At 41.6% G+C, this 16,517-nt stretch overlaps 1 protein-coding gene across 1 annotated transcript; it reads right to left on the bottom strand.

Annotated features, from left to right (window-relative positions):
• Positions 1-1,269: 1,269 nt before the first annotated feature.
• On the bottom strand, positions 1,270-14,754 carry lrp10 (low density lipoprotein receptor-related protein 10). The gene is made up of 10 exons (XM_033610081.2): positions 14,709-14,754; positions 10,995-11,161; positions 10,796-10,819; positions 10,292-10,436; positions 9,457-9,650; positions 8,738-9,309; positions 8,205-8,641; positions 5,353-5,547; positions 4,935-5,064; positions 1,270-3,201 (listed from the first exon to the last, which is right to left on the bottom strand). The coding sequence occupies exons 2-10, from the start codon at positions 11,041-11,043 to the stop codon at positions 2,542-2,544; spliced, it is 2,406 nt and encodes an 801-aa protein (XP_033465972.1). The 5' UTR covers positions 11,044-11,161; positions 14,709-14,754; the 3' UTR covers positions 1,270-2,541.
• Between the last annotated feature and the right edge of the window lie 1,763 nt (positions 14,755-16,517).

The following is a 16,517-nucleotide window of genomic DNA, read 5'->3' on the forward strand; positions in this document are numbered from 1 at the left end:
GAGCCACGCCCTCCGCAATATTCATTGCCTTATAGAAGCTCAGTGTTAGTAAGTTTTCCAACTTTTGCCAAGAGGGAACTTTAGATATTGGTCCCTAGATTATGTTCACCCAGTTTCATGCAGATCGCTCAAACTTCCTAGGAAGACATTGATTTTAAGTGTTGTTCAAAAAATTCAAAATGGCGGAAAATCTGTATAAGCGGAAGTTATGGGTTCTTGAGGCAAATTTGTTCCTCATGAGGAGAGGCATCTCTGTGCAAAGTTTCATGTCTCTATGACATACGGGGCATGAGATATGCCCATTCAAAGTTTGCGATTTCAATCGGTTACTATAGCGCCCCCCTTTGGCCAATTGATGTAATATTGCTTCATTCGCATCCTCCCATGACCCTCTACCACTGTGCCAAATTTCACATGGATTGACCAAGTCAGTGAAGAGAAAAACATGGAACAGACACACAGACAGAGTTTTCGTCATTACATAGTAAGATATATAGAGCAGGTCCAGAGGCCTGTGCTACGAAGCAGGATTCGGAGTAAGCGATGTAACTTTAGGGTTAACTCTGGGCTTTCAGTCCTACGAAGCTGGTTCTCTTTTTTGTGGGATAAATCTCCGTGACCTCTGACCCATCACATCACTGAAGAAAAAAGCATCCATGGACAAAAGTCTGCAGTGACAGGTAAAAAAGAGTAACCTACATATTGGCAGAGGTCAGTAGAATCATTTCATTGTTTCAGGGCTCTGTTTCCACTGGTTTTAAAACAGATCATCTAACAAATGGAGAGATCGTTTACACACTTAGATGAATTTAGCAGGATCAAAGGTCATCATGAGGAAATTTTAGCCTGTGGGGTTTAACTTTGAATGACTCTGCTCTGAGGAATAAGGCGATAAAACGCTGGAACAGCTGTTAAATGCAGAACAAACTTCAGCTCCAAACATCACTTTCCTGCAGCATTAATTAATTAAATCAAAATAATTCCGTATATTTACCTCAGTCCATCCATGCAGTCTGAATCTTCAGTGGCAAACAGCTTCATTTTCTCTGCATTTGCCTTCCATGCTGCTCACCACAGTGTTGATCTGAACTTCTCAAAGAGCAGTCACTGCAGAGCTCTCTCTCAGGGGTCTGTGAATTTCCATAGGAGTTTTAAATACAAAGCACAATGCAGCGACTGTCATCTGCTACTGAGGTGTCAGGTGTCTTTTCACGCACCCGACCCCCCAACACAACAACACCCAAACAAAAAACCACAATACCCAACACCTAAAAGTGCAAATCGTTTAATCTCAGCCACATTTTTACTTATATACAGTGAAGTTGACCCTAATAAACCATAAAATCACTTTCTCTCTTATTTACCTCATTACATTGCAAATTTAAAACGTCTGGCTACTCCACGTCGACCCTAATACATTCAACAAAGCAAAACAACTGAAGAGGAAAAAAGAAAAGTAACTCGCTGAAATAAAAACACCATAAAATGTACAATAATACAAATGGCACACCACAAGTCTGTTGTGTCAAAATGTGACAGAATGATTCCCCTCGAGGGTTGAAGATTCAAGTTGAGGTTTTTTTTTTTTTTTTTTGTGAATTCGGGGCCCCTTTCGTCAGCGGGGCCGTGCACACTACACACTCACACACATCCTAAAATCAGGCACCGAAGAGATTGTCTTTTGACACGTTTGCTTGTTTAGATTACATACATTCACTTGGGAAGGGTACACGAGCGTGTGTGTGTGTGTACTCGAAATGTTGCAATCAGTGTGCACTATAACAGGGGTCCCAAAAAGTTATTGCCAGCTTGCAGAGTACATGCATTATATTCATCATGTTACAATAAAGCCGTTGATGTGTCGGTGCGTGCTATGACGTGAGAAAACGTGTGCCTCCGTGTGTTTTTGGTGTGCAGTGTGTATCTCAGGAATCATCGAGCCATCTGCGGGAAACTCCTCAAAAGGCACTTAAATAGGGGGAATTTTTTTTTTCTTAGATTATCTGTGATATAACATGAAACCGGATGCAAGTGGCAGAAGTATGTGGAGACAATCCACATCTACAAACATACTCCACTGTCAATGTAAGACTCAAAATGCAAATGCATTCACACAGTTGCAGTCATACAAACACAATATTTTCCATCTAAAAACTCTAATCATTCAATCTGACAGTAGCCTGCCTCAGTTTCTGGATAGGGAAGATTCTTCTGTGCAAAAGTTTACCTTCAATGTGCAGCCTAGCATTAATAACTGTAAGTGCACGTCCAATACTCACCTACACTTACTCTCAAACATACCTCAGCCATGCTTTTCGTCTAAAACTTTCTCAAGGAGGTCTTTGAAAAAAAAAAAAGAAAAGAAAGGTAGAATACTTGATTCCAACAACTCAAAGCAATTTCAAAAGGCACCAGACTTGCACAGTGCGGGTGAGTCTCGCCGTGGCCTGTGCTCGAGTTCAAACAAACGTGGAAAGACTGGGTTTCAGTTATTATCAGTGAGTAAAGGAGAAACGAGGAGGGGTGGGTGGGGGGAGTCATTCAGGTGAGCATGGGCACGTCATCCTCTGAAGTGGTGTCTTCAGACAGGGGGATAAGCAGCACGTCGTCGTCTGAGGAGGACGAGGAGGAGGAGGAGAACGAAGGGGAGGCGGAGAGGGGCATGGAGTTGGTGGAGGAGGACGAGGGTGAGGCTCTGAAGAGGGAGATGCTCAGGCCCAGCGTGTGGAAGATGGAGGCCAGGGAGGGGCTGCTCGGGGGGACGGCGACGGGAGGAGTGTGGGGAGTGACCGGGCTTGGAGCTGGGGGAGCGTATGGAGGTGGAGGTGGGGAGGTGACGGGCGGCAGTGGCAGCGGCAGTAGAGGAGGCGGCGCTTCCTGCTGCTGCTGCTGCCGCTGCTGCTCTGACTGAGCCAGCAAGCCAAGTTTCTGAGGCACCGGCTGGTTGACCGCCTCCACGGCCGATGAGGAGCTGGTGGGAGTGGAGTGAGCTGGTTCCTGTCCGGAGGGAGCGGCGTCTGACTGCTGCTGACCGGAGCTGGATGCTTGACTCGGCCTGGAGGGAGGTCTGGGGATCAGACCCCACCTTCTCATGCGGCGAACAGCCCGGCGGACGAATCGGGGCCTGCGTCTGCGGTGTGGGGAGTTGGCGGCATCCTGACGGAGGAGCTGGAGAATTCCCCTCAGAGAGAGAGACGAGGTCTGAAAAGGAGCAAAACAGTTTAAACACCTTCTGCAACTCTCACTCAGCATCCTAAAGTGATACTAAATCATCTGAAACACCAAACGCAGTATTCACAAGACTGCAATCTAAGTATAGGGAACGATTAGGTAGCTCAGCCAAATCCCATCAGACAGAACGGGCTTTGTTTTATACACTTAATCCCTCCGCCTCCACTACCTCAGCTGTCCTCAACACCTAATAATAAAGCACATTAGTGTGAACCTGCATGGTAACAGAACATTAGCTTTATCTTTACACCTCCTACTTCAGCCCACAGCCTGCTGGGGATTAATACTGATGTTAAAGCCGAGCTCAGACACATAAATCACATAAAACAATGTGTACTATGGATTACAGCGTGCTGAAGAGTCGAGAGAAAAAATGTGGGGCTGTCATACTCACACATCTCTTTTAAACTTAAAGCATTTAAATAACTTGTTATGCTCCTTTTCAAAACTGGGGAAGGAGTTTACCACATGCATTTTTTGCTAAAACTGTGATATTTAAAACATGTCTGCGTACCAGCAGACCTGCCTGGGCAAGCACATGCTTTGAATTCTGCTCGTGCAGAGTGCAGATACATGTGTTATGGAAGTACTGAGCATTCGACTGGATAAATGAGACCTGGATTATACTCCACAAGTTGTGTGAGAGTTTGTAAACTGATGTTTTGATTTAGTTTTGCTTATCTTAGCAGCCCAACTTTAGTCCAGTTCGTCAACTTTGGGCCTGTCCCAATACCCCCCCGTGGCCCTACCCCTAGATTTGCGTGTTCCCGCAAGGGGTAGGGGTGTTCCAATTCCTTTTTGCATGTAGGGGTAGGGGGCATAACGAGGGGTAGTGGGTATGACACTAGCCCTTCGGAGTGAGGGATTTCAGATGCTGACTTGCTAGCGAGGGGTAAATGTCGCCATGGCTACCACTGAGCACCTAACGTTACAGTCGTCAGGTTGCTTGTTAGCTAGCTAGCTAGCTCGCACTATCTGGCGTCTGTCATCTGTCCCGTTCTGCAAAATTTTTCACATTACGATAACACGCCAGCTAGTATAACTATGCTGCCTCGTAATGTTAGCTGGTTAGCCAGCTAGCTAGTTAGCAGAAGTCCCCTGTCGTCTGTCGTTCATCAAACGAAGCATGATGAATACAGCAAACGTGATCGGTAGGATGAACTCAACTGGAGACTCCATTGTAGATGCTGGTTGGAAATGTAGATGGCTCACAGCTTCCTGTTTAAAGTAGTTACGTATGCATGAACGTAACCGACGCAGTGACGTAGTCAGTGGTGTCCCAATTCCTAGGGAAAGATTTCTTGCAATGCGCCATTCTGCAACGTTCTAAAAACCTGCGGTTCACACCAATGCAACCAGATGAGATGGTGTATCATCTCTATGCAACAACTCTCTGTACTTCTGTTCTGATTTGCAGCTTTTCAGACTTATTTTGTGGCTGAATATAATTTGTAGCTTCTTAAAATATGAATGAGGACAGTGATAATGAGACGCTGGCTATTAAAGGTGGTATTACCTTTTAAAGATGAAACATTAACAACTGGTATCAGGAAGTAATTTATCAGAAATATGTAAACAACACAAAGAATACGCCAAAAATGTTGCAAGCTGCAGTGCTCGACAGGTTGCTCTAGATCAAGTCAGCAGCTCTCAAAGTATTATCAAAACCCAGTCTCCAGTTCCTGTGGTCTCTTTTCTCTCACCTCATTGGGGTTTTCTGTGGGGAAGTCCTCCACTGGGGGGATGATGCCCTGGGCGATCAGCTGACCGTAGGAGGGAGGAGCCTGCTGCTGGATCAGCTCCGCTTCCTGACGGCTGATTGGTGCAAACAAGCTGCCGGAAAACAGACGCATTTAGATCTGCCAGAGCACAGCCAATGTACATATGTGTTTATCTTTCAAAGCTATCCGTGTTTTTGTTATATGATAGTTTTCACTTGTACTTAGTTGAAAAGTTTAGTTTTTTGAAGAGAACACATGACATTTGTTGGAGAGGTGTTGTCTGGCAACAACTGAAGCCAGTAGTAAGGAAAACAAACCTGTGACTCACCCTCTCAGATTACTGGCACTACTCTATCACTCTGAGTCAAACAATATCCCTATTGGCACTCAAAACATTTACCTATACTCCCTGGTCCTGAGCGAGTACAGTTTACAGGTGCAGCCCATGGCGATCACCAGCAGCAGCCCACAGACCAGGCTGCCCACCGTTGCCGCGGTGATGACCTTGCGGGGCAGGATGACGGTGCAGTTGAGCTCGTCTGTTCCGTCCTTACAGTCCACCTGGCCGTCACAGCGCCAGCTCTCAAAGACACACCTGCAGACGGGAACAAATGGCCGTTTGTGTGTTAGAGTGTCCAGGAATAACTCGAGAGGGAGATTCAGTTTCACATAAAGCTGCGTCCTAAAGTGTTATAATAAAACCACGGTTGTAAACCAGCCTCATGGCACATAATTAAATAGTGTGATCATGTACGAAAAGATGTTATGTATTTAATGAGCTAATAATGTAAGAGTTGAGACAAGACGTGAATCACACAGCAGATGCAAGGCCCCGTTTCAACCTGGTATTAACATGTGTTTTGCGTGATCTGATCACAACTAGACCACCAAGACACATCGGCATCTACACCTGTGTTTATCATCCATCTCCAGCTGACCACTTGTGTTTACATTAATGCCCCTTGCATAGTTATTACATCCACACTTTTGCTAGCTGCTCTGTAGCATGGTTGCTAGTCACGTTAGCGGTTTTGTCAGTACAATTGGAGGTATCGCCATCAGCAGAATTCAACCTGTCTCCTGCCATAGAGCAAAACAATAGATGGTCACGCAGCACTTTGTCCAACTCGAAATGAAGCCTTTCTAGATTACATATTGTTCTGTGCTGAAATGATGTCTTTAGTAGTGAAGTGTTTTGTGTTATGTATGCTCTAAATAGGTCACATGAAAGTTCCTAATTTTGCAGTTATACATTCCAAGGTTTGACAGTAACAGTAACCAGGTTGCCATCAGTGGACATGAAAAACTGAGAAAGGAGACAGCAAAATGTGCACCGCCAAAAATTAAAAATATATATATTATACTTGTTGCATTCGCGATATTTAAATATTGGCGTTACCGTCAGAACCAGACAATACTGCACGTGCATTGGTGCATTTACTAGGGTGCACACAGCAGGCATCTGTTTTAGAGACAATGGTGATACAAATGGTGCTTACCATACAACTGAAGACTTTAAAGAGAATTTAGTGTGACATCTGACACATCTCAAGACAAAGTGAGTAACTTACACACTTTAAGATGTTGCACAGACTAGGGATCTTACAGGGTCACTATTTGCTTAATTAAAACTAGATTCCTTTTGAGATTATTTCCCATCGACATTTGAAGTATGACATATTAACAATTGTCGACAATATTCTTGTCAATTCAGTATCAATATAATCTATTTGCTGTATTAAACTTTACAAACTTTTGGATTTTGTCGCCTCAACTTCCTGCCAGCATCCCTGGTTAACTGCATCATTTTAGAGGCAGGAGACCGTGGAAATGTGAGGCGAACGGTTTCAAAAATTAAAATTTCTCACTGAAATAAGCCCTGGCTGGTGCATCAGATACACGCTGCATTAAACACCAACTTGTGTTCACTCCACAACTCCAACAGTTTCTCCTCCTTTGTTCATGTTCTTGTGCTTCCCCTGAGTCCCCTCAATGTTTACGGTCTGCCCAGTTTGCTGCTTCCTTTTTGGTGCTCTACAGAGCGTGGCTATTTTTCACTATTTGCATGCGCCAAGTCTTAACTTTCAATAATACTGAATATATTTGATCTTGTCAGAACGTCAAGACGATAAAAAGACTTACTTCCGACAGCTTGAATTGAGTCTTATGACCACTTTACACCAAACGATCAAGACCACTGGAGCACGCACCAGCTGATGTAAAACTCTCATGATTTTTTTTCCGACATTGTAAATTTGTCTGAGACAGCGCAATCGCTTAAAGATTGATTTGGCTTGAGGCCACCATTAAGGTGTTTGACTGTGGAGTGAGAAGTTCGACTAACTATCAACGTCACAAACAAATGTGCGAATTAATTCAACTGTCAAAGACCCAGACGCACCTAAACAAGGATAAAACAAAACTACAAAATTTCTTGTTTGGTTACTGTAATAAAGGTTGTAATTAATCTGACATAAAACAGTGTAGCATCTTAATTACTCTAAATATAAAGTGAATGAATGAATACAAGGCAAAAATGAAACATAAGGAATATTCTTAGGGTTTATTTTTGGAAAATTCAACATAGATTCAGCTGCTAAAGTTTGTTACAAGTGCAGACTGTTTTTAAATCATTACACCCGTGGACATTTAACCACATGCTACACAGCTTTAAACCCGCAAAATACAGAATTTAGGTGCCACCGGGGCTGGAAAATTCACTTTTTTGTCCACTTGCCACTGTGGCTTGTGGATTCCACAATCTACCAGTCACTCAATGGACTACCATTGTTTTTTTTGGCTGGTGAGTGAAGCAAATCTAGCAGCCTAATTTACAAGCATTTGGCTGGTAGCTGCTGATTTCCAACCCTGGCACCTACTCTTAGATGGTCGCATTTCTGCACACACCCTCTGACGCACACACTTCCTTACAACCAAGACACGCCTTGACACTGATACCACAGTGAAAACACACAAACAATTTTACCTCACTTGACAAAACAACTATGTAAAACCAAACAACAGTAGCTGCACAGCCACTAAATGAACCTTGAAGACAGACTGTTTTGTCAGCTGCAGTTCCCAAGGTCAGGAATGAGCTTTGAACATCAGCTTTTAACTCGTGAGCAGCATCTAAATGGACACTGACACTGTGAGCTTGTTTTGTCAACTGCTGTTTCCAAGGTTGAGAAGAGAACAATGGGTGTCCTCTCTGAGCCAGAGAGATAAAAAAGGATTCTAACACACACTAACCTGTCGCTGTCACAATGAAAGGTCCCTGGCTGACAGAAGGTGCAGTCTCTCTCGTCGCTGCCATCAGCACAGTACAGCTGGTAGTTGCATCTCTCCGTGACTGGGTAGCACACCGGTCTGCCAGCGAAGTGACTGGATGCCACCGCTCTCTGCCCCGCTAAACCACAAGCAAACTGGCTCAGACCGCAGCCCCTGCAACCCTCCTCGTCCTTTCCAGTCTCGGGACAGTCCCATTTCCCGTCACAGTGCTGCTCCTGGGTAAAGCATCCTCCTGCTGCTCCGCCACACCGGCCCTCCCACGGGGGGCAGTAAGTGCCGACATGGAAAGTGGCGTTAAAGCCACTGCCCTCCGAGCCAGGAAGTGTCTCATACGTCAGCGACAGCAGGCCAGTGTGGGATTCAACCTGGATTGATTTGTAATTGGAGGCGCTAGTGATCTGAAGATGAAGGAAGGGAACATAACGTTAATAAAAGAGTGATTATGTAGGCTTTAATAAATGTTTGAATGCATGATCACAGTTAAAGAAACTCACAGTTTTAATAACTTCTCCTTTGCCTTGCTCTCTGTTGTACACAGTGAGTCTATCCCCGGGTCCCAGCACCAGCTGCTGCAGGTCCAGTCTCAGTGGCCTCGAGTCCTGAGGATCCACAGTCCACACACAGTACAGCGCGGGGCCCCGGATGGCTGGAGGAGAAAAGGTCCCATAGAAGGTCTGCAGGAGCCCTCCACAGGGCCACTCAATTGGAGTGGGCGTCACAACGGGCTCCATATGAGTCTGAGGCTGCTCTCGATCCACCTGGGCCTCCTCCTCGTCCCTCTGCTTCAGCAGTGCCCACAGATCAGACTCAGAATCTGTAACATGTTGCCTCTCCAAGTCCCTATCATAGTTCTTCTCACTGTACGGCTCCGCTTTGGTCTCATCTGCCTGCGTGCTGCCATACTTTGGGGGTTCTGGGGTCTCCTCTTCTGCCTCACAGCCCTTTTCATCAGTGCCGAGGCCGGCACCTTCACCGAGACACTCCACCTGGCCGTTGCAGCGCCAAGAGAGAGGAAGGCAGCGGCCCCCCAGGCACTCAAAGGATGTTACTGGGCATTCACCAGAGTCTGGAGGTGTAGACACAGAAGGGAATAAAGGATATAAGAAGGGGATTAAGATTATCTTTTAATGAGAAGAACCTAAACTGGCAGCAAAAATGCGGAGCCATATTCAATTTCTTTGTACTATTATACTTTGCACAAACTGATAAATACCTCTGGCATAGTTCAGCAGAAAAGACGACACCGGAAACTGATGCGGGAGGAAGTGGTGCACCACTGTAATGTTCCCCCCCGGGAACTCCATTGGCTGCGGCAACTTGGAGCCACATAGGACAACCGGATCACCGCCAGCTGATGATTTTATAGACACCCATTCCTTCCTACACCGGGCTGAAAACTGGGAAAAGCTGAGAAAGGATGTAGAGTAAAATCAGCATTTTTGAGAGTAGAGTGAGACCCTTTAATATCTTGAAGGACATGATGGGCAATGCTGCAAATCAGCGGATGTTTGCATATGATTTCAGAATCACTGTGGTCAAGTTTCGGTTTGCTGGATCACCCTGTCTGATTGTTTTATCCATAGAGTTTCTTGGGCAGTTTTTGTTCATGCTGCCCACTCCCAGGCCATTCCCAACATTAGGCTATATCCTAACCACAGAATATGAGCAGGCACATTCAGGTTGGCCATTTTGTTCTACATAGCAAAAACATTTGTCTCACTGTTATGTCTACACAGTGAAAGTCCTATGCTTGACCCATTCAGTACACTTATGATTTTTTTTATTATAAAAGTACCACTTTAATCTCAGGTAACATCCGAGATTGGCTCGTACTAGCCCTAACCATGACCTGTTTGCCCTATTCTAACTGCTTCCGACCTCAAGGCGTCAAAGTGATGAGTACAAGTCAATCACAGCAGGCAATGGGATCAATAATAATGGGTCATAGGGATGGGTTTTAATATTCATTCATTCATTTTCCGTAACCGCTTATCCTGTTGGGGGTCGCAGGGTGTATCTGGTATTTCAAATTCCCTCAGTGCCTTTACCTGAGAACAATCGGTTCTCCTTCTGCACCCTTGATGATCCAGCAGTCATAGGTGGGGCCGAAGCGGTAAGACCAGCTGTGGTAAGCAGAACTCCGGATCTCTCCCACTTTACCGTCTAAGACTTGGAGGGAATGCCCACAGCGGGCTGAGAGACAGCAAGACAGAGGAGCAACAGAAACAGGTCAACACGGTTCCTCTTTTAAAGGTTACAGTGTTGGTGTGTGGTGCTAAACCTGCGAGAGGTTGGACAAAATGTCAGCAGCCTGACTATTTCGGCTTCAACCTTAATGTGATTACACCAGTTTAGCTTCATGTAATCACACAGCAGCTGTAAATCAGTGTGTGGAGAAGCAGAGTGGCACAAAAACAAATCAAGTTAAGTGAGCCTGATGCCCGCTGTTAGCATGACAATGACACAGTGTAGGTTAACCAGAGAGTGACACTGAAAAATCCTTCATCCAAAGTCACAACATGAGATAAAGTGCTGAGTAGTGTGTCTCTTACCAGAGCAGAGGGCTGGCTCAAATGCTGCGGAGGAAATAAGCAAAAACAGAAAGAGTCAGGCAGGTGTCTTAAATCACCACGGCGGATAGGTTGTAAATGCTGTAGGACACGAGAAGTGCAAACATGAGCTTTGCTTGATAAACATTTAAAGCCAGATACACAAACAGTCAATCACACTGGTAGGTCTGCATTCACTCACCTGCTATGGTGACAACTAGGACGGCAAAGAGGTTGTAAGTGACTGTCATTGTGGTAATGCTTCTCCTCCAAAATGTTGGAAATTATATAAAAACCGAGAACTTTAAAAGGATTAAAAAAAATGTCAGAGAAGAGCCATTATGGGAGGTTTGATTAGGAAGACTTCATCTGTAAAGTGAAAAAAGAAATGATTAGGAGGTGTGTTAGAATTGGCTGTCAGCCATTAAACAGTCATCCATTAAGCATCATAATGTTTGGCTATAACTAGAGCTCAATTAACCAATTATTCCATTGATAGAAAATTAATCAGGCAAAAATACCAAGAATATAATGTAATCATTTAACATTTTGGGGTTTGGAAATGAAGTCAGGATTTAATGAAGTCACTGTAGGTTTCTGGATACTGTAACAGGCTTTTCTCACTGTTTTCTAATGTTCTGCAGACCAATTGATTAAATGTGGCTATAAACAGATTTACAGTATGTTCGCTAAAGAATATAATTGGTAGCTGCATCCCTGGTTTGGCTATTACTTTGACAACAAATAAGCCAGCCAACACATCGAAACAGTTAATTTAATATTTGTGATTAGGGCTGAAGAATTAAGTTGATTAATCAACTGTGAGAATACCAATTGTCAGCTGTTTTGATAATAAATAATTAAAGAAAAATGCTTGTCAAATGTAATTATTTACTCGTTTCTTACTCTTCTATGATCAAAATAGTTTTTGAACCATTAGTCAGACAAAACAAGCTGTTTGAAAAAGTAAACTTAAACTGTGGACTGCCATTTTCTTTAAGATTTTCTAAACCAAACGATTAACTAATAATGAAAATAACTTTTTATCTGCGGTTGTTTATTTAAATTTAAGACCTCAATGTAAGAATTATACTTTTTTCAACTGAATAATATCAACAATATTTTGCGTGCCGATATTGTATCGATACACAGACACTAAGTGTGTTTTTTTTACATTTATATATACTTATCTAGGATACAACAATTGACGGTTATCATACCGTGTGCATTTGCTTATCCATTATATAAAAGTTGACGGTTATCATACCGTGTGCATTTGCTTATTCATTATATAAAAGTTGATGGTTATCATACCGTGTACATTTGCTTATTCATTATATAAAAGTTGATGGTTATCATACCATGTGCATTTGCTTATCCATTATATAAAAGTTGGCAGTTATCATACCGTGTGCATTTGCTTATTCATTATATAAAAGTTGATGGTTATCATACCGTGTACATTTGCTTATTCATTATATAAAAGTTGATGGTTATCATACCATGTGCATTTGCTTATCCATTATATAAAAGTTGGCAGTTATCATACCGTGTGCATTTGCTTATTCATTATATAAAAGTTGATGGTTATCATACCGTGTACATTTGCTTATCCATTATATAAAAGTTGGCAGTTATCATACCGTGTGCATTTGCTTATTCATTATATAAAAGTTGATGGTTATCATACCATGTGCATTTGCTTATCCATTATATAAAAGTTGGCAGTTATCATACCGTGTGCATTTGCTTATTCATTATATAAAAGTTGATGGTTATCATACCGTGTACATTTGCTTATCCATTATATAAAAGTTGGCAGTTATCATACCGTGTGCATTTGCTTATTCATTATATAAAAGTTGATGGTTATCATACCGTGTACATTTGCTTATTCATTATATAAAAGTTGATGGTTATCATACCATGTGCATTTGCTTATCCATTATATAAAAGTTGGCAGTTATCATACCGTGTGCATTTGCTTATTCATTATATAAAAGTTGATGGTTATCATACCGTGTACATTTGCTTATCCATTATATAAAAGTTGGCAGTTATCATACCGTGTGCATTTGCTTATTCATTATATAAAAGTTGATGGTTATCATACCATGTGCATTTGCTTATCCATTATATAAAAGTTGGCAGTTATCATACCGTGTGCATTTGCTTATTCATTATATAAAAGTTGATGGTTATCATACCGTGTACATTTGCTTATCCATTATATAAAAGTTGGCAGTTATCATACCGTGTGCATTTGCTTATTCATTATATAAAAGTTGATGGTTATCATACCATGTGCATTTGCTTATCCATTATATAAAAGTTGGCAGTTATCATACCGTGTGCATTTGCTTATTCATTATATAAAAGTTGATGGTTATCATACCGTGTACATTTGCTTATCCATTATATAAAAGTTGACGGTTATCATACCGTGTGCATTTGCTTATCCATTATATAAATGTTGACAGTTATCATACCATGTACATTTGCTTATCCATTATATAAAAGTTGACGGTTATTATACCGTGTACATTTGCTTATCTATTATGTAAAAGTTGACAGTTATCATACCGTGTGCATTTGCTTATCCATTATATAAAAGTTGACGGTTATCATACCGTGTACATTTGCTTATCCATTATATAAAAGTTGATGGTTATCATAACGTGTACATTTGCTTATCTGTGATATTTAAAAAGAAAATGGATGGAAAATCTCCCCTTTATTTTAAAGTCAAAGGGAGACTTTGTACACATACTTCCATTGACAAAATAGTTTCAAGTTTCAATTATAGTAATATAACATTTGTTCAACCAAAATTAACTCTTCCATTTTCATTTTTTAAGGGTCACTCTGATTGATGATGATATAAATTCTGTAATACCATGAAACTACAATATTTTCTGAGACGGTTATCATACTGTATAACTCTCATACCACTGTAACCCTATGGCCTGTATGTCATCGCAATACTCAGCATATCACAAAACCATTAAAATCGCAATAATACTGCAATGTGACATTAGTATATTGATGATATCATATCGTGGGGTTTAACTTTTATTCTAATTCAATAAATTTCCTTGACTCCAAATCCATTTTGCAGTCTTCCTATTTTTTTAATGGCACTTAGTTTCAGTCAATTTTGGTTGGTCTGCTCAAGTGCTCCCACTTGAAGCAGTTTAAAGATGTATTTATCAGATGGATAAATGTGACTGATTGAGTATCGAGTGCAGCTATTTTAATCAAGGACAACAGCTCTGGCCCTTACAAAGTGAGCAATGACATATACAAACTGACATCCATAATCAATCCATTACTTTTATATATCCGGGCAGAGAAACAATACATGAATACTGTTAGCGGGGCCTCTTGAAGTTGACATTATATTATGATCTTGAACATTGTGTCTCCTCACAAACACAACACACACACTGTGACTTCCTTCCTATAATCTTCTCAACAATGACGCCAGGAGCGTTAGCATTTCCGAGAAGAAATCCTCGCCACACAAACACTTTCAAAGCCTTTCCCAGTAAAGTTAAACTATCAGGATATCGACTACATGTCATTGAATACCTCATTTAGCTCCAAACAAGTTAAGATAACGCCCTGAGATAACGATATGGGATAGTTTCGGTTTGAAGGAGAGGGAGGGAGCAGCTGCTCGCCGTCCTCAGTCACAAGAGCTTTAATAGCTAGCTACATGCTAGCTAACGGCTAATGCTAACATCCTGACTTCTGTCTTCGTTTAAACGCTTTTTTTAGACGGCGACACCACAAGGAAATGTTTCCGAGCACCTCATGGAGGACTTAAGTACCCAAATAAACCCCAACATGTAGGTCAGAAGCGGCAACAACATGTTTAAATGATTAAAAAAAGGACAGGAGCCGAGTACGTTACCATGTCAGTCGGCCTTTCTTGTTGACAAGTTCTGATCCACTTCCGTGTACTTTAGCTCATGACAGAAGGGGGCGGGGCTTAGCTGTGCTTTCATTCCATTCATAAAACTTTACATTTTTATTCACATTAAAACGTTTTGCACTAAATATGAGCCTTTGCAACAACACTGTAAATGTATATATTGCTATATATATTCCTACAGGGCGGCTAATGTGCGAAAGGATAAAAGGAGTTAATGTGAAATGTTCATTTCCTAACACAAGGTGTCAGTGTCGGTTCATATAGGCTAAATATATCAGTTTTAATTCACAGAAAATGTTACTGGGACCTCCAGGGCTCCTTAAAACGACCAAAGTAACTTAGTAATTATTGTGCAATTTATTTTTAAATTTCAGTATTGTCCATTTTTTTGCCACTTTAATATTTCAGCATTGCCAAAAAAAGTAGGCTATTTACATCCCAGACATGTTTCAGGACATATAAAATTACTCTGTTATACTTGAGCAGGCCAGTATTTACAAGGGATTTCAAAACTTCCCCCACCACTGCCCTGTTTGAATATTAATGTGGTTTTCCACCTCATTAAAAATCCCTAAGTCACATCTAGACCTCCTCGTCTCTTACTGGAAAATCCAGATATGATCGTGCAAATATTTTCCATTTCAAAAGGTTAACTGCTGAACACAAGCTGCCTCCTACTCTGCTGTTAAGTCCATTCCACGACTGGCTTCCAAAGTAGTTGTGGTGTTACAAAATCATCTTGTACATAGACATCTTAAACTTGGATTTAAGGTGAGCACGGAGAAACTTCTGCACATGAATGTGACAGCAGCCTTTAGGTGTCAAACTGTCCACATACATCATGCTCAGACATCCAAAGGAGGAAACAATAAGCAGAACTTGTGTCTGAGTGGAGGGGAAGCTGCAGTACTGCAGTTTAAAAATACCCTTAAGGTCACGCATTGACATTTTTTTAGTTATTTAAAAGCACAGAAATGATATCAGGCTTATAATAACTTTATTTATGCAGCACCTCTCAAAACAAAGTTACAAAGTGCTTTACAATAATAACCAGGCCAGCTGTTAGGAAATAGTTTCCAAAGTGGGCCCCTCATCCACACACCCATATCACTATACATGTCATTATTTATCATAACACTTATTTATTACTTGTTTTCTTATTTTGAAAAGCAGAGGTAGCCACATATGTGTCCTGGGGCAAAAAAACACCCCCAATGAATGATTACAGAAAGGTAAAATCAAACACTGATTGAAGATATTGCTGCAAGTTAAGTTAAAATCAAATTAAATATTGGTCAAATTGTGTGCAGAATTGAAACAGTTTAAAGAGTATATGTTTGTCAACTCTCGGTTTTACAGTCAGACCCCATTCATGGAATTCCAAGACTGTTTAGGGACCCCAGTATGCAAAATATCTAATTACACAATTTTGAAAAATGACAATATTCCTTTTTCCCTTGTCAAAATGTTGTGTATAACTTTGGAGCTTTATTTGGCCCCTGTAGTGACTGGTCCTGTAGCCACTACTGGATGCTGATTAATTTTGTTTTGACGTGTACTCGGGCAAGGCAATAAACCAACGAAAACTTCCTTTGCGTTTTAAATAATAATGTTCATTTAATTTCTTGTGGAAGCCACATACTTAATACTTGTCCACATAAATTATAAACAGAAAAACGCACAAGCACAGGCACAAGCACAAGCACAAGCACAGTCGAAAACTGTTTGCTTCTCCCCTCTAATCAGCCACACCTGTGTAACACTGAGTAACCTCAAGTAACCTACCTG

The sequence above is a fragment of the Epinephelus lanceolatus genome, chromosome 22 (assembly GCF_041903045.1).
Source record: "Epinephelus lanceolatus isolate andai-2023 chromosome 22, ASM4190304v1, whole genome shotgun sequence".
Taxonomy (NCBI): domain Eukaryota; kingdom Metazoa; phylum Chordata; class Actinopteri; order Perciformes; family Serranidae; genus Epinephelus; species Epinephelus lanceolatus.